General features: G+C 41.9%; 1 protein-coding gene across 4 annotated transcripts in view; it reads right to left on the bottom strand.

The window, feature by feature from the left end:
* SH3D19 (SH3 domain containing 19) overlaps positions 1-5,893 on the bottom strand; it is a 71,011-nt gene extending 65,118 nt beyond the window's left edge. For 3 of the 4 annotated variants that reach the window (XM_082237583.1, XM_082237584.1, XM_082237582.1), the window contains exon 1: positions 5,758-5,893. In XM_082237583.1, coding sequence (XP_082093709.1) covers positions 5,758-5,848 — 91 coding nt within the window. In that variant the 5' untranslated portion in view covers positions 5,849-5,893. The remainder of the gene's footprint in view (positions 1-5,757) is intronic. The other variant, XM_082237586.1, reaches the window with a different exon arrangement.
* Between the last annotated feature and the right edge of the window lie 13,875 nt (positions 5,894-19,768).

Consider the following 19,768-nt stretch of genomic DNA (forward strand, 5'->3'; position numbering starts at 1 on the left):
CAACTGACATAGTTCCATGCACAATGTGTCCCGACTCAAGGTTCCAGATTGCAAGGAAGGTTCTAAGCACATTCAGCTGAACATGCTTAGGAGTCCCTTCCAGTTCTAGGAGGGAAGGCCAAGGTTGGAACTAAGAACACTATAAGTCAGGGGTAGGCAACCTAAGGCCCGGGGGCCAGATGCGGCCCTATTGCCTTCTAAATCTGCCCTGTGGACGGTCCGGGAATCAGCGTGTTTTTACATGAGTAGAACGTGTCCTTTTATTTAAAATGCATCTCTGGGTTATTTGTGGGGCATAGAAATTTGTTCATATTCCCCCCCAAAAAAAAAAATAATAATAGTCCGGCCCCCCCACATGGTCTGAAGGACGGTGGACCGGCCCATGGCTGAAAAAGGTTGCTGGCCCTTGCTATAAATATTTACATGTTTGGCTGAATGCCTGTCCAAGGGTCAGAGATCCCAGTTGAAAGAAAGCCCTGGTTAGTGTTAGATCATGGCCAACACCTGCACAAGACCCGATGGCTTGCTTCAGAAGGGGGAGGAAGAATAATAATGAAATCTAAGTAAACCAACACCTTTACTGCACATTTTCATGAGCTTTTATATCCAGGGGTGTAGCATGCGGGGGAGCCACAGTGGCGGTTGCCCCAGGCACAAAATTCTTAGGGGTTCAAAATTTCAACACCCAGTGCTGCTGCAATACAGCTGTGCACACTGTCTCTAGGCTCCACTGAAAACGGCTTATTCATGCAAACTAGAAAGTGACCTCTCCAGACAACGGAACAACTTTTTTCTTATCTCTGCAGCTGTGATCTCCTGGGTGATGCAGACACCGTTCGGCAGTTGAATGCAACCCATGCTACACCACTGTTTATATCTCCTTTATTCGTATTGCAGCATCTGTTTGTAAATATACGTCAATAGACCATGTTCTCAATACTGCATGCTATATTTTCAGCATTAAAATAACTTGTTGTGGACAGATGCAAGAGCGTTCTAATGTAAATTATTGGCATGCGCATGTGGAGTGAGGAAGACTTTATCTGGAGCATGGTCATACTCCTCATAGTCAAACACTTTCCAAAAGGGTAACCTGACAACTCATTTGACTCTGCCCAGATAAACAAGATACTTTTCATTATATACACGAGAGGCCAACTTGGATTTTCTTTTCTTTTTTTAAAAAAGTTAGCTTTCTCCTAATTACTAAGCTTTAAACCTTTTTTTTAAAATAATATTTCATTTTTCAGCATGATTATTTTTATTTTTTACAGATGCTTGAAAAATGCAACTTTTATGGTTCCATTTGCGCCCTGGTACAAATGTCAGCAGACAAGTGCTTTTCTGTAAAATAAAAACACACTTTATGCTTAGTGATGCTGGTTCATTTCCAAGGACAAGCTGCAGCAGATAACAGCAAAAGAGCCTCTGTTACCGTCCTTAATTTATTCCAACAGTGCTTGGTCTGCAGCCAGTTGACTTCAATGGATTCTTCCTACTGACTTCCTTGGATTCTGGAGCAGACTCACAAGTACAATTCTTTTAGCTTAGATGCAGCCAGGTATTCAGTACATATGTATAATCACTGCTACCCAAGAGAACTGTGGATCATAAAATCAAAGAACTAAAAGGGATCAAAGGCACACATAATCTAATCCTCTGCCTAAAAGGAAGATTATCTACCAAGCAACCCCTCACAAATCAACCCATACAATCTGGATCACATAAATGTTAAGAGGAAGGAGCATGTGCAATGCAGAAAGGGAGTTACAAAGCAGCAAAGAAGGTGGGGTGCATCATGTATTCTGCAACTCTCTGATCCTATCTTTTTTTTATTACTGCTGTAGAACAAATCCAAATGGCTCAGTCACATGCTGCAGGTGAAGATGTAACAACAACAACAGCAGCAGCAACAACAACACCACCACCACCACCACCACCACCACACTGCACACAGTCTCTAATCATTGTCTATGATCAGCCATATCCCAAGCAGAAGCAAAATCCCCCCAAAATAAATTATTTGGCAAAATACATTGCCCTATTTCTTGGTAGAAGAATGTTCTGGTGCTCCAGAGAAGAGGTGCCATCTTTTTTTTGGCCAGTGGGCACATTTGGGGTTTTGATAAAGTGACAAAGGCTCTAGTCACAAAATGGCTGCCATGGATAGTGGTGTAAAACAAAAAGGTGGCCATAAAATGAGGCAGAACCACAAAATGGCATGCATTTGCTCCCCAGTAGCCCCCATCAATTGGAGACAGGGAGGCATCAACATTGGCCCCTGCCATATTTATTCACAGAAGGAAAGTCTGTGTAAAGGAAAGGAAAAAAAGAGTAAAACATTCCACATATACAGTATGTGTTTTTTAAGTAAGTGTGACTGAGGAGATACAACCTAGCACCTCCCAAATACATATATCTAGAAATCAGGATTCTTCTTAGAATAATACACTACCAAGTAGCTTAAAACATAGAGCAAATTTGCTTCTCAAAATTGTATTCTATTCCAACTCTGATTTCACTTCAGCCAATTTACCTTCACCTGTGTAATTTCTGTGATTATATTTTGACTGGTGAGTTAATCTCTCTGATACAACCTTGTTTTGCTGTCCAAAACCCAGCTAGCATTTTAGAAATCAAGTTAGAACAAGTTTAATGTGGGAGCTAAGATTAAATAATGCTGCTATGAACTGAATGTTGCTTTAGAGGAAATTGGACACAAATTATTTTGCCAGTTTACTAGCCCTTACAAAACTGAACGACAAAAAGGTGACTGATGAGTTTATAAAGAATTACTTTTTTAAAAGAACAGCCTTAGAACAAAAGCATAACATAAACAGGGGGTTTATAAGTACAGCAAGTGCCTGTTTTGCAACATTCATAGACACCACAAGGCCAGAGCTAAATCCAGGACATTAAACAAACGACAGATGCATCCATCCACACATTTAACTTCACAATCCTAAGAATGTTTACTCATAAATAAATACCAGGCCAAAATGAATTGCTCCTTAGTAAGTATGCTTAGGACTACAACCATTTAGGCAATGATTCTGCACACATTCAAGCAGTTAGTATCATGCTGAGGAAATTTTCTGTGGAACTGCAGCCTGAAGGCAAAGGGCTCCTGGAACATCTGCACAAACAGCATGGGGCAGCTTTACTTGAGGCATGAGGAACTTTTTTCCAGCTTGAGAGCCACATTTCCTCACAATCTTCAGGAGGCCACATGTCAGTGGTGGACAGGGCCAGAGGGAAGACTGAGACAGCAATGAACATGACCCTTTAAAGTAGGCCATGCAAAAAGCCAGAGGTTTACACACATACACAATCCATCTAGGCAAGGAAGAGGCGGTATCACAGTTCAAGGACACATTCCAGCTATATAAAATTACTGGGAAGGGACATGGAGCAAGTCCAGTGTGGGTTGTGGTCTGGGAAAAGGGGGTGTGACCTGGGGAGTGGTCTGAAGAAAGTCTTGAGGATCTGGAAGAGCAGCATCGAAAACTGCCTTTGGCCTGAGTTTTCCCAGCCATGCATTACACATACTGTAGTTCTGTTTTAGATTAATGTCTAGCGGTTACTCATGGCCTGCTTCCTTGCCAGTTGACTCTTCACTTATTACTGATAGTGGCATGAGTCACTGACCACCTGATACTTACAGGTAGCTCCTGGATTGTACCTTTTTGTAGCACACATTCTTGTCTTTGTTTCCTCAAGGCATGCCACTAATAACCCAGAGAATAGTCTGGATAGAACATGATTCCACTGCTGAAAGTAAACTGTACGGGTAGAAGGCTTATTAATTAAAACTGTTTGTTTGCTGAAGTTGCATTTGCCCTTCTACAATACAGAGCCCAAAATGCTCCAAATGCAGCTGCTTAATTAGGCAACAAGAGCATAAAATAGATTCTGTCTGTGATCCACCATAAACACAAAAGATCCCAAGTCAGTCTTCTTGCCAGTGAATGGACACCTCTCTCTCTCTCTCTCTCTCTCTGTGTGTGTGTGTGTGTAGAAATATGTCAATCTGTTTACAAGTCTGCAATCCATAGAATGAATTTCTGCAACTACGCTGCTCCAGCTTAATAAGAATCCACAACTGTATAACTATCAGTGAAGGTTTCTTAAATACCTCTGAGGGTATCAGACAAGGAAGTTCCCTGCCAAAGAGGTGAGGAAAGAAAATACAGTAACACCTTTTGGGTATGGAATAGTCTACCACTGTTCAAACACAGAAACTACTGATAATTCTGGGAAGTCAGCAAAGTTAGCAGTCCAAAGTCAACAGAGTGTAAACCTTGAAGTATGCCAAATTGCAAAGTAGATGACCCTTCAGTGTTCCCTCTCCTTTTATGTGTGGCTTGGCTCAGGCATGCAGTTACATAGAAAGCTTACACAAATACACCAATGGCACCTCTAGCTCATTACTCTCTATACCAAGTGGCAGTGGCTCTGCAAGGTTTCAGACAGGGGAGATTCCTAGCCCGACCTGCATCCCAGGGACTGAACCTGAAATTCTCTGCATGCAAAACATGTATCACTAAGTGTTCTCCTGCTAAGTTTAGGAGGAATACTTATTTCACATAAGATCCACATTCTGGTCTTAAAACAGAGAAATAGTTAAGGACAAAAATCTTTGGTGAAAAACTTAGCAATGTTGACTACCAGAGATACATTGGATGTGCCTTAAGTTAATGTTCAGAATTCTAAAGAACTAAAGGGAATGTTCAAGTGTACAGTAGACTACACCAACCAGGAAGAAAAAATGTATTGGAATATGATCCTTTCACTGAACCATGAGTGACTACATCTGACACACCATGAGATAAGATTATATGTGGTTCCAGAATGTTCTTCCACAAAGACCCAATAACGTTCCTCCCCCTTTGTTTAGTAGCCAACTGGGAAGGATATTCCCTGACCCAGACATCATAACCTTCGGTTGCTTGCAACACCACAGTTGAATACTGAGCCCATCCACAAGACTTCTGCATATCTATTACAGCAGCCTTCCCCAAATGGAGCCTCCAGATATTTTGGACTACAACTCCCATTACGCCTGACCATTCTGCTTGAAGCTGTTGTCTGTCTAAAACATCTGGAGGGCACCACAGGGAAGGCAGTGTTTGCAAACCAATCCCTAGGTCAAACCGCTGCATACACTGAGAAATGGGGTGGGGGAACCCCAAATGCACGTATTCCAGACAGTGCGCCTGCACTCCCTTTTTGACAGAGTCCAAACTGTATGCTGCTGGGGCACAGCTATGGTGCAACATAACAGCCCATGTCTTGACTGGATTTGAGGGCCAGGCCCACATGAGCACCAGTGTGTTCTGCACTGAACGTCCACAGGTGTCAAAGGAGGTTAAATGCACATTCAGAAACAGGAGGGCAGAATCAGAAAGGATGCTTGATCCTGTCACCAGAGACACCTTGACTGTCCCCCAACCCCTTGCCATGTCACATTGCAATCCCTTCAGTTTCCAGAGAGAGAGACTTAAGCATGTGGAGTTGCTTGTCGGGAAAGGCAACCAGAGACAATAAAAACCTCTAAAAGCGGGCATCGAAGTAAAATCTGCAGCTCTTTGAAGTGCATGAACCTAACTCCTGTATATATATATATATATATATATAGGCGCTGAATTCTCCCCCCACCCCTCCAGCACGTGCCTCCCTTCCCCACTTGGGACCCCTGCCCCGGGATTCGCCTGCCGGGCTCCCTCGGCGCACCTCTCCCTGCCCTCTCGCGCCTACCTGTTGCTGGGTTCAAGCTGGGTCTCCTGTGCCTTCTGCCGAGCTCTTTCAGCTCCTCCTCTTCTTCTTCCAGCCTCCAGGCTTCAGCCATCGACGACAAGGAGGAAGAGGACCCCTTTCTTAGGCTTCCCTCTGCTCCTCCATGGCGTGGCTTAGAGCTGCCCTTTCGCCTGCACCTGCCGCTCGCGCCGCCCGCAGCCTGGAGAGGAGGCAAAGCGTCCCTCCTGCGCCGCCGCCGCCGCTTCTTGCTTTCGCCCTTCCTCGAAAGTTTCAAGCGCGCTCTCGGGGAGGCTGCGAAGGCCTCGCTCTCTTTCTGGTCTCGGCTGGGGAATGGCAGGAGCTGGGAGGGCGAACGCCAAGAGAGGCTCTCCCAGCTGTGGCGGCCGGGAGAGAAAGAGAAAGGCAGAGGGAAGCAGGAGAAGGTGGCGTTTCCCTGCCCATTCACAACATTCCGGTATCAACAGGAAACTGGGCTGCTGCCTGACACTAAAACAAAAGGCGAAGAGGGGGAGGTACCTGGAGCAGCGAGCAGCAATCAGGGCGGCGGAAGGCGAGGGGAGAGCGGCCTCGTGGCTGAGGTGGGCAGGGAGGGAAAGAGGCAGCGAGAGGTGGTCTCTGAAGCGCATCACCCCCCCCCCCAGTTAATGGTATAATCTGGGACCCCTTTCCCTCTCTCTTCTGGATTCTGGCAAGGCGCGCTGCCTAAAGGCATTTCAGAAAGCTCCTCCCAACGCAAAAATAAACAGCACTCCTCAGCAGAGATTGAAGAAGAAAAACAAGGCCTTGCCATGGTGAATGGCTCCTGTCTTGAGAGGCTCTCAGGGAAGAGCCCTTGCTCAGTGGCATTATTATTATTATTATTATTATTATTATTATTATTAATCACATTTATACTGCCCTTCATCTGAAGATTGCAAGGGTGGTTTACAGTAGTAGGGAGTAGAGCGACTGGCTTTCGATGCAGGTTCAATCCTTGGCAGGTATGACTGGGAGTGTTCCCTGGCTGAAACCCTATAGAGCAGCTGCTGGACCGTGTAGTACTGAGGTAGATGGACCTATGTTCTTTTGTCTTTTATAAGGACATAAGAAGAGCCGCAAGATTATGCCAATGGTCCATCTAGTTCAGGACCCAGTTCTCCCAGTGACCAACCAGATGCCCATGGGAAGTCCACAAGCAGGAATTTCCCTGTTTTGGAATCATGGCGTCATATCAACATCTGTGCAGCTTACATTTACACAAAAAACCACCTCTGCCAACACGCCAATGCTCAATAACCCTCAGTTATTGTTTTTAAGGAGGTTACAGAAGGGTATGATTTGGCTATAATGTGGTTAAGCCAGGCATAATAGGCTTCAGGATTTCATGGGATGGTCTCCTAGCTCTCTTTCCTTCACATGTTTCAAGTGTTGTGCCCTGGATTTGCTACTCAAGAGATGTTAACCAGAACCCTCCAAAGTTAATTAACGTAGTTTTCCATAAGATGTACAGCACCAGTGGCATCTTGCTTGCCACTATGTTAGTACAACCCATGTTGATGTCCCCACAAAAGCACCCCACTCCAGCCTCAGGATCTTTTGGCATGCTAAGATATGTGTAACACTGCAAGAAAAAACTGGAATGTAATTCTTAAACTGCAAAGCGCAGAACCTAGAAATACTGGTGGTGCCCTAGAGGCTTTGTGCCCTAGAAGGTTCTTTGTGCCATCACGCCAGTTCTAGCTTATTCCAACAATATATACGTAGTTCCTTCCAGTGAGGCTTCTTATCCCTTTTACCACTTTCTCTCCAGTATCCAGTGCATGGAGAGGCAGACTTCAGGCTTGTGGAATTTGCTTTTTGTTTTATTAGACCGCGAAGAGCTGCCAACTACAGTCAGGTTTGAAAAAACATACACTTAGAATTAAAGAGCATGGTGGCTTCTGAGTGCAGAGATTGATATATATACAGTATTTTAAGTACCTGAACTGAACTGAGCCCCTTTCACAGAAAAAGTAGCTCCTTGTTACACCAAACTGTCTTTATTAGGTGGTGGGATACTCATTTAGTTGTTGCTATTGTTAAATATTTGGGAGTCATAAATCCTTGCCAAACTACTTTCACTCACCCAGAAAACTACCAGTAGACAAGTTCTCTGCCGACCCCTGATCTACAGTATGGCAGTCACCATTTCAAAGCAGGAGAGGTGGCTATCATGCAACTCATTAACACTGTGAAGTTCTGCCAGTGGTAAATGAGTAAGCAAAGCCTCCAGCCCACACAATGGCTGCAAGAAAGACAAAGGAATAAGCAGCCCATGGTTAACATGGTATAGGTATTTGCTGCTGTATTGGTCCCAGTGAACAGTAAATACAAATTAAGTAGACTGATATATTTTCCTTGGGATAATGTTGATGAGATTACAATCCTCATGAACTGAGGAAAAACACTTATATTAGTTGTTATGTGTTAATAAAATGGAAATGTTTAAGGAGCCACTGTTTCTTTGCAAAGGAGGAAGATAGGGAGAGAACCAGAAGAGGTGGAGACCCTACAACTTTTCTCTCAGCAGAGGAGCAACTGTGACAGCAGAGACGCCTTCTGAACCAAAGTAAGATACCTTTCAGTTTAGGTGCCAAGTAGTTGTACAATTTTTTGCAAGGGAGCAGGATGGGGAGAAAACCAGAGCAACTTGGCAATGTCTCCATTACCTCATTGGCCATATGCCTGTGACCTGGCAGCTCTACCAAGTCTAGTAGGCAGCAGCTGCCACTGGGTGAAAACAGTATTTTTGAGAGGGTGGCAAGTCGCCTTTCAGGTTGCTACAGTCTAGCATTCCTGATCTTTGTAAGAGGCTCATCAAGAAAAATTTTTTTGATAACAGTAGTATTTTCTGAGATATTCTCCAGAGCCATTCAGTGATAACAAGAAGTTACCAGGAAATGCAAACAGAAGCTTATGTATCATTCTTCTGTACATCCACATATCTTGCTTCCATTACCATTTGTCTTGGCAAAGTGAGATTTACTGTTGTGGGTACCTGCACACACCTACAAGATAACATACAAAGAAAATCAAAAAAGGCTCAGGAAACACAGCAAAATAAATCCCAGCCTCACCACTTGCTCCACAACTAGCACAGAAGCTGCCAACACCCAGAGACTCATAGATTTGCAAAACAAATTTGTAGAAGTTTAGTCTACATTCCTAAGATAAAACTAATGAACACAATGATTCTAGCACCCATAAAAATTCCAAGAGCTTGCGATTACCTAAGCATTAAGGTTTTGTTTACTTTGGTTTTCATTTAGTAGAGTTAAAAGATTCAGAATGCCATAATGACGTTCACTTAATTACGTAGCATGCAGATATGTCTCTTGTTCTTCTTGGAAGTAATTACAGGTCAAGGCAGTCAAAATTTCACTGGGAATGCAGCTTGCAGGGTGGATAGCCTTTTCTCTTTCGCTTGCAGGGAGAATAGCCTTGTCTCTTCATTCCCCCACTGCAGTGGAACTGAGATCCCGCCATAGCAAGTGCTAGGAGCCTTGTGGGAGGGGAGAAATCCCAAAGATTCCAGCAGTGGGGCAGGAAAGCAGTCTCCATTCTGATCTCTCTTCTGACCCAGCCTTACATTATCTGCCCCCTGCACAACGTGCAAAGGGTGAAGCGGGCCATGTTCACCTATTTTCCTCTGATGAACCTGAAGTCCTGTCTCCTGCTTCCCCGCCCAGTGGTCTATAGAGATTATTTTTTATTTTATTCGTTCTTACATTTGTATTCCACCTTTTCTCCAAAAAGCTCAAGGAGGCTTACATATCTCGTTCTCACCTCATTTTATTCTCACAACAACCCTATCAGGTTAGGCTGAGAAACAGTGAGCATCATGGCTAAGTTGGGATTTGAACTCAGCTCTCCCAGGCCTTAGTCCAACACTCTAACCACTACACTATACTGGCTGAGAGCCACTGGAAACTTCTGCTGTTTGATTCAAACATAATTCTAAGACAAACTGTGGCTTAGTGTGAATGCACAAGCATGAGGGCTCCCAGAGAGGAGATTGCAGCTGCTGTGCTCCTCCCTCAGTCCTTTGGCTGCTATTTGCCAAGCTATGGTTTGGCTTAGCATTTTCTCTGAACTCGGGCTAATGGTTTGTCTGGACGAGGCATTTTGTCTGAAAGTTTGTCTGGAGGAGACAATTATAAGCATTGTTGTTGTTGTTTAGTCGTTTAGTCATGTCCGACTCTTCGTGACCCCATGGACCAGAACACGCCAGGCACTCCTGCCTTCAGTTATAAGCATACTATGTCAAATTGCTAGATACAATAGAACAGATTTAGCATAACCAAATCCTAAGTGAAATGCCATTACATTTTGCAAGCTGTGACATTAAACTAGAGTTCTTTTAGGGAGTTGCATGTTTCTGTGATGATTCTAAGATCTGGAAGGACTTTGCAAATCAAGAACCTTGAATTTTAGCTGTCACTCTGGCAGATGTGTGTCTCTGCCAAATGAAAGTTATGTGAAGACATATCTGTAAGCGTCCCCAATTTTAAAAGTTTTAAGATAGAAGATTGAAAGTCTGTGTGGGTCTGCATGCTTTGCAACCTTTGCTTTGTGTTTGAAAGCAGTAGTGTGTTTGTTTAAAGTATGTATGTATCATTTGTCGTGCCAGCATCTCTAGGCATGTAGAATAACAGTATCAAATATTACAGTAAAAAAGCAATGTGTAATAAAACTAAAATCTAAATATAACAAGTAATCTAAATACATTGACACTCATAATAGCAGGGTTTCCCACAGACATCTGGTTGGACACCGTGATAATAGGATGCTGGACTAGCATGGACCATTGGCCTGATCCAGCAGATTATTTTTATGTTCTTATGAGGAACTAGCAAAGGCCTTCATCATGTGCCAACACTATAATTGCATTGGTCTGCTACTTGTTTGTCGGGGAGGCCATTCCAGACTATGGGTGCCACCACAGAGAAGGCACTCTTCCTAGTTGTTGCTAGATGGACATATGCAGGTTGTAGCACAACCAGGCAGGCCTCTGAAGATGACCTGAGTGTTATGCCTGGTGACACAAGTTCAAGCACTCCAGCACAAAACAGAATTTCTTAATGCTAACACAAACTGGACAGGAAAACTAGTACATTGAAATCACCAAAACTGCTAAATGGTCTTTCCAATATATGGAAAAAGAATTATTGGGTTTTGTTGTGTATATTACAATAAATCAACATAAATTTTATTTTCATTGTGCTCAGCAACAAAAATTGAGCTCAGTTTTCCAGTAGACGGAAAAATTGAAATACAGAAATGAAATGAAGATAGTCCCAGATTTTGAATGATGCCAGAGATTGTCAGTCATAAAAGCCTTAGAAATCTCCAAAGTGACACAAAAGAACTGATCACAGAGATTGTCAAAGTTGCTCTTTCCCATTTATAATTGTGACGGAACCTTGTGCTTCTGTCTTCATAGACTATTTTCTTTGTCTGAACCCGTAGCAGTAATGCAAATAAATTCTATTTACATTATTACAGGAGTTAGCTAAGACAGAGAGTTAAAACAGAATTTGTTTATTCTGGTTTTGATCCTTCGGCCAACCTTTGCGCTTAAGAATTTCTACGCAGTACTTCAGATAGGAATTGTTAGTTCAGGTGTCTCTTAAAGCTACAACGGCTTTCAAATGCAGAAAACAAGAGAAAAGAATAATAAAATAAAGCCCTGAATAAAAAGAGAACATTGGAAAGGGATGAATATAAAAACCACAAGGAGTGGCTTGCTGACTGCGTGGTTGGTTTGTAGAGTGGCTGTTGCAAGAAAGTAACAGAAGAAGTAGATGAGCCAGCCAAAAAAGGGCAGGTGATTCCATGGGAGAAACTGGCATAGAGCTGGAAGAGAAACCCTGAAGAGCCACTGCTACTCAGCAAGGACATTACTGATCTAGATGGACCAGTTGTCTGACTCAGTATATGGCAGCTTCCTATGTTGCTTGAGGTACAGGTGGCCTCAGTGGTGCAGAGTGCCTTCCATCAGCTTCTGCTAGTGACCCCAGCTGTGCCCCTGTCTGGACAGCCTAATTTCTGTTGCCTATGCTCTAGTAACCTCTAGGTTAGATTACTACAACATGTTAAACTTGGCAGCTGCCTCTGAAGACTGTTGGGAAACTTCAGCCAGTTCAGAATTCAGCAGCCAGGTTGCTCATCGGGGCAAGATGGTTTGAGGATATAACACCAGTCCTGGCCCAACTCCAGTGGCTGCCAATTAGTTTCCGGGCTCAATTCAAAGTGGTGGTTTTTAGCTACAAAGCCTTAAATGGCTCAGGACCGCAATACCTCAAGGGCACCCTCTCCCTATATCAACTGGCCTGGACCATGCAATCATCATCTGAGGCCCTTCTTCATGTGCCTCCTCTACAAGAGGTCTGGAGGGTGGCAACATGAGAATGGGCCTTTTCTAGGTGGCTCCCCATTTGTGGAGTGCTCTCTCCAGGGAGGCTTGCCTGGCGCCTTCATTACATATCTTTAGGTGCCAGGCAAAAATGTTTCTCTTCTCCCAGGCCTTTGGCTAATTCATCTACAGCCATTGAAACTGGGTGGAGGATTATGTTTTCGTTTGCTATTATGGTATGCATGTATTTATTTTTAATTGTACTCTGCCCTGTGATCCTTGAATGAAGGGCTGTACAGAACTTTAATAAATAATAGTAATAATGATAATAATGATACTAATGATGTATGTCTTCCAACATTGCTAATGTAGATTACTGTGTGTTGGATTGGCTTTGTAGCATCAGCAGCTCTCTCTTCCTCTGAGAAAGGACATCCAGCATCCATTGACTGGACTTTTTGATGGTTCTTGCAATCATCTGAACAAGGAAAATGCACAAAGCTGTGGTCTGAGAAGTATAAATAGTTACTTTGTTGATTCGTTGTTCTACTAAGACTTACTCTTTTGAGCTTTCTTTGTTGATAGTGGCACTTTATGTGACCATATAAGCAGTCACACCTCAAATTAACTTTTAATTGGAAATTAGTAAAATAAGGATTCTACTTCTGTTTGAGAGAGCTTGCAAACATAATAGCATTTCTGCAAAGCTGACCTAAAATCAGAGCGCTGCAAATGTCTCTTTAGCAGTGATGGCAAGAAGAGTTGAGCTGCCGCCGATTAAGAATTGCTTACGTAGCCTAAATATTAAATCAATTTCTGGCTCCGAGGCAGCCCAAGGCTGGAATTAATGTATCTAAAAGTGGAAGGGAAATCCCTGTTCACAAAGGAACAAAAGGTTAATGGATTAAGAAAGTAGAAAAGCCAAGAAATAAGAGGGGCCTTTCCATTATGGAAAATGTTACTTATGAATGTGACAATAATATTGATACTATTATGATATTACTTGATTAAACACAAAGGTCTGTCCAGAAGAATGGTTGGTTCAGCAGATTAATTAATATGAATAACTTCAGGTTCCTGGAGGGCAAACACTGATGGTTTAATTTTTGTTTGGTTCAGTGGGTTCACTGAGCCTGTTGGCTTTAAAAAAAAAAAAAAAAAAAAAACTTGACAATGACATATCCATAGTCTTCAGCCTTTTCTTGTCTCCTCCGTCATCTGGGTTCCTATGTATTATGACAACTTACAGTTTCGTGAAACACCATAATAAGGCTTTAAAGTGGAGGTTTGATGTGTTAGGAAAATTAGAGCTATTTCATATGATACATTTCCTACATGGATTCCAGTTTCCATTCAGAAGTAGCATGTACTCTGTGCAACATAATTTGGAGATTCAATGATAGAGCGCACGTGTATGTGCTCGTTTTGCATACAGGTTCAGTCCCTGGTTGGGCTGTCTGAAACCCTGGAGAACTGATGCCAATCAGTGTAGATTGGGGTGACTAAACCTGTAGATTGGGGTAACTAAACCTGTTTTCCAGATATTTCTGGACTACAGCTCTCATCCTCCCTGAGCACTGCCCATGCTGGCAGGGGCGGATGGAAGTTGGTGTCCAACAACATCTGGGAGGAGGCAGAGTTTCCCATCAATGGAATAGACACACCTGAGCTGGATAGACCAAGAATTTCTGGGTTTCATATGTGATCATATAACATCATGATTTCAATAACTGTAAGGAAGTCCGGGTTGGTGATAGGTGCCCAAGTAATGATGCGTGCCACTTTTTAAATTTATACAAAACAAAAATTAGTGTAGAAATAACCCGCGTCCCTCGTAGAAATAAGCACTGTGGATTAACTCTCCTATATATTGCAACAAGAAGAGCTAAGAACAACATTTATACACCAAATATTTGTATTAAACACACAAGTTTGTTTGTTTCAGTCAAAGTTTAGGCCTTAAGACCTGACGTGGTAATTTTGAACAATGGCTTAATAGGAATGCTGGTACAGTTCTTACAAGTGGAAAGACCAATCTGGTATTTTAAAACTTAAAAATCCGCCTCCCCCCTTATCTCGGAAAAGTTGTATATCAGTCTTCTCATTCTCAGTGATGCAACACTGATGCCTTTGCATTACTGCTTACAAATCCCAACTTTCTACATGAAGCTTATGCACGGAATATCACAGCTAATGTCATCCACACCAAACATTTAAAGCACTCTTACGCCACGTCGACAGTCGTTACTTCCCCCAAAGAATCCTGGGAGCTGTAGTCTATTAAGTGTGCCCACAAAGCTATAATTCCCAGCACCTTTAAGAAACTATGGTTCCCATGATTCTTTGGAGGAAGCCATAACTTAAAACGATATAGGAATGCTTTAAATATACATTGTGGGGCTGGATCTAGACTCATCAAAGAAGTGTTTCAGTTTAAAGTGTAAATTTAAACAGGGGAAACGGGTAGAGAAAAACAGGACTCTACGTTGCCATCTGATGGCACAATGTTATATCACACATGCAACTCATATAAATCGCTTTTTCTTTACTAGTCTACAAGAGTCCTGGGTGTGACCTTAAGTGTTTACATCAGGCACTTCCTATGTAATGCATGCTATAATGTGCCAGCAATACTGTTATCACAAATCTTTTTTATTTATTTATAATATTTATTACTTTTCCAACAATTTAAACACTACAAAAAAGAGATGAACAATACAATACAATACAAAAACACTACATGACACTAACACATTAAACTAACAAAACAAAACAAAACAAAACACATCAAACAATTTCAGTAACTTATCTTTCATTCACTTATTTCAATGACCTCCTCACACCTCCCTTTTTGTATTCCACTTCTATTAATTGTTTCAGCAATTCCTTTCCATCTTCCTCTGTTTTCTATCCTATAATCATCTTAACACATTGTAACCTTATTTTTTCATTTAATACTCTATTAATCTATTTATACTTAATTCCTTATAACATTTCTACCAAAGCCATATAGCTTCATTCCAACATTTATCTAACATTCATTAATTTTACAGTATTTCTGTAAATAGTCTTTAAACTTTTTCCAGTCTTCTTCCACTGACTCTTCTCCCTGGTCTCGGATTCTGCCAGTCATTTCCGCCAGTTCCATATAGTCCATCAACTTCATCTGCCATTCTTCCCTGGTGGGTAAATCTTGTGTCTTCCAATACTTCGCGATAAGTATTCTTGCTGCTGTTGTTGCATACATAAAAAAAGTTCTATCCTTTTTTTACACCAGTTGGCCGACCATGCCCAGGAGAAAGGCCTCTGGTTTCTTCAGGAAGGTATATTTAAATACCTTTTTCATTTCGTTATAAATCATCTCCCAGAATGTCTTAATCCTTGGGCATGTCCACCAAAGGTGAAAGAATGTACCTTCAGTCTCATTACATTTCCAACATTTATTGTCGGGCAAATGGTAAATTTTTGCAAGCTTGACTGGTGTCATGTACCCTGTTATCACAAATCTGACACCTGCACTGGCAATATGCAGAAACAGTAGAAGATTTCAGTCTACCAGAACATGCAAGGTTACTGACTTCAAGGTACCATCCTTGAGCAAAGGAACTCCAAAGGGGAATTCTGTAATGAAACTGCTAAATCACAACATATCAAAAAGTGTTCTTTATTTTGAACTGAAGAGAGACCATGCCTTCCTGTTCCACTACAGGGGTTAATACATTACTCTTGACATTGCAGAGTACAAATTATCTCCAATAGCTGCTGTTGAGGAGAATCACTCTGCTTATTCTGCATACGTTTAAGCTCTTAATTGTACAGGCAGTACTTTTCACATTTCATTGCCATTTTAACTCCCAAGTTCTACATATCTGCTCCCACTGCCTAAGGATCACACTTTCTAATCATCTGATGAACTCTGATAAATGTGATCTTCTGTAACACACAACATTTTTCAGTTGTTGTTTTTCCTGCAACTGACTAACATGGCTACTCCTCTGGAACTTACATATAATTATACAGTTATATGAGTCAGTTGTTATTCCTTAATGCTCCTGTTGCTTTTGTATGCTATATACAAAATAAATAACAAAGAAAGGGATGAAGAAACAAAAGGCTGATTTTCACAGGTGTGTACACATGCATGGATACTTTTGCACAGTCATGCCTCCACTCTGGTCAGTGACCGAAATGATGCATTCATTCAATTATGCCTCACCCACTGCTGTAAGACTGTGCAAAACACCCAAGTCATGTAGAAAGCAGTAGGATAAGTCTTGAAAGGTCAGATAGGCCTAAAAGATTATGGAGATGGGAGAGGGCTGAGTATTGAAGTTTCACATATTGGCAAACTAGAAACTGCAATCACATCTGTCCAGTTTCTAAGCCTTTAGCAGGAATGACCAGATTGTTCTCCCTGCTTGTAAATCATCTGCAGTGAAGAATCACAGTTATATATGTTCTTTCCTGCTTTGCTTTTCTTTTCTTTTTTAATAGCATAGATAGAGAAAGGGAGGCTGGAAATGAGAAAATGGCACCCACTCTTTCTGGAATCTGGAATCTGGTGTCTAATGTTCATGTTTAATGGTGCTTCATATTAAGTCTTTATTATAGTCTTATTATGAGGATAGGAGCCTCTGCCATTGTCCATTGCAGTGGCATTTTACTTTTGCTTGTACTACTATTTTTGCCCCATAATAAACTGTGGCCCTTAATTCTGGAGTTGGGATGGTGATGGTCATCATCCTACTAAGGTTTGATAAAAAAAAGCACTGCCAAGGGGCCAACTACCAAAAGGCTGCAGCAGGCAATATAATAGCAGTGTAGCAGGAGGATGAGTCAGTGAACCTGGAATTTCTTTTTGGATAGAAGCCAAATCTAGAGTTACAGTCTCACTTAGATGTCTGGAGTGAACCAGACATCTTATGTTGGAGGAGATCCTACATGGTACTCCCAGCCTTTTGCCTCAGGGCATCTGAGTAGCATCTTGGTATCATCACCACCATCACAATTATGAGGATAAATGTAAAATAATAAATAAGTAGAAACAGAATTGTGAAAGGCGGAGGTCAATTACTGCTGTCCAAAGACATACCCTAGCACAAAGGTGAGGAACTTTGTGGCCCATCAAGTGTTGCACGGATGTTCCCATCAATCCTGGCCATCAGCCATGCTGCCCTGTGCTGATAGGAAATGGGAGCCCAACAGCATCCTTAGGGCTGCAGGTTCCTTACCCTTACTCTAGGGGTAATGGCTCTGAAGCCCACCCAACGGTAAGATCAGTTAAGAAAGAGAAGATTTATTAAATCAGTTTAGTAGATATACATAGAGAAATCTAGAGTAGATCTACAAACAGCATTGTTATATATTGTGACAGGCACAGGAGGGGGTTGGGGACTGATTTGCAATGGAGCCTTAACCTGTACCAGGTTGTAGCACCTTTATGGTTCTCTATAGCACCTTCTTCCCTAGCCTCAAAATCCTTCTTAAACAGGGCAGGAGATGATCTGCTGAGGAGCACTGCACTAAGTCATATTATTGATCCTGATACTACCAACCCTTGATTGGCAACAGCTCTCCAGAACATTAAGAGATATTTGGGTGGTCATTTTTATTTTGCCTGTTTCTGCTCAGTGGTCTCACTAATTGATACGCTACTGTAATGTTCTGAATCCGTACTGCAATGTCCAAAGGGAAAACATTTTCAGGCAGGAAACTTGATGGAGACACATATTCCAGCTGTACACACTGGTATCATAATTCCTGTAGCTTGATCCAACAAATTTCAACAGGTTGTTTTTTAAAATATACATTTCAGCCTTTCCAACAACTTTTTGAAAAGCAAATAGGAGCTTTTCAAAAAAGGCAATGCATTTCCAAAAACTGAGTAGTTGACCAAGAGGGAGGAAGTAATCCCTTCACATATACACTGCACATAAAATGAAGTAAACAGACCTCAGTGAACCAACATAATCCGCTTAAAAATGATATCCACAAGAACTGGAGTTTACTAATCTCTTATCCAGTAAAGTAGTTTCAGAGCTATACATGTCAAGCCTTTAAGAAAAATCACTAGCAGTGTCCATATACCTAAAACTCTCTCCTGCTATTTGAAGTTGATTTGCAATCCAGCTAGTTGCTTATATACACATTTCTTCACAACTCAGGACTGTTCAGTTTCTTAAAGATGAGTGTGAAATCTGGAGAAATGCTGAGTTGCAAAGATTTTAGGATTTAAGATTTTATTCAGCTTATTTTCCAACTCATTAAATTCTGGCCATAAGAGAACTAGAGAAGGCTATATAAACATATGAAAGATACAGAGTAGCCCTCTTCAGGCATTCAAAAAAAGGTAAGGAGCAGGTGCACAAAAGCCCCCAACTCCAACATCTCTCTGCATGCCAGCTCCCATAACATGTTTACACACTGATAATCCTTCATGGATTGAGAATACCATGGTTAGAATCTGCCGCATCCTGTATAATCAACTATTCTCTTCCAAGCTAGCCTAATCGTGTTCAGCTAAACATGGTTAGCATCTCCTTATGACCTTTGTACTCTTCAAGAGAGCCAGTGTGGTGTAGTGGTTACGAGCGGTGGACTCATAATCTGGTGAACCGGGTTTGATTCCCTGCTCCTCCACATGCAGCTGCTGGGTGACCTTGGGCTAGTCACACTTCTTTGAAGTCTCTCAGCCCCCTCACCTCACAGAGTGTTTGTTGTGGGGGAGGAAGGGAAAAGGAGATTGTTAGCCGCTTTGAGACTCCTTCGGGTAGTGATAAAGCAGGATATCAAATCCAAACTCTTCTCTTCTTGTCTTCTCTTCAAGGTATGAAAATAAGGAGAGGCATAGCTAATGCACATGTCCCAAGGCAGCTTCATAGTTTGCAATCTTTTGAATGCCTAAAGTGGACTACTGAGTCAGAGTAATGGTCATTTCATTCAGTATTGGGCAGCACAACCTTAGCTTGATGCTACTTGATTAAGCCACCTTCAGACAGCCATTTTCGCCCCAAGGGATTCCATTCACTCCATGGCTCCCGAGACGTCTTCCTGCTTCGCCAGTCAACCAAATATATAAAAGACAAATTTAGCCAGAATCCTGGGAGTGACAGTGAGAGCAAGCAGCTTTAAAAGCCTGACTCAATATACTACATGCCACCCTCTGTCTCATTAAATCCACTTCTGACGGATGGTATAACTTTCCCCTTTTTTCTATGGCTGAAAGCATTTCTGTAGATTGCAGAGGACTGCATTGTGTGGATTTCTTCAAAGAGCCTTCTCTTGCCTTGAAAGTTCAACAAATTACCTGTACTGCAAGCACAAAGTAGTTCCACAGAACATCTGTTATAAATAACACTATTATAAAATGCTTCTGCCTGAAGGCTTAATCGAGGTCCATGAATATTCAAGAAGAAAACTTACAAACTCTAGAGAGGAGGAGGAGGAAGAGGATGTGACAAGGTACATTACCAAGGCATTCTATATAGGTGGAGAGTTTGCAAGGGAGAACCCTTGATATAGCAGGATATTATTTTGCTTCGGATGATTTTGCTCAGGGGGGTTGAGGCCAGAGGATTAATGGTTCTTAAATATAAAGTTATACCAGCATTTATCAGATTATATTATTCTTGACTTTAA

Source organism: Podarcis vaucheri (assembly GCF_965113315.1).
Source record: "Podarcis vaucheri genome assembly, chromosome: 9".
Lineage (NCBI taxonomy): Eukaryota > Metazoa > Chordata > Lepidosauria > Squamata > Lacertidae > Podarcis > Podarcis vaucheri.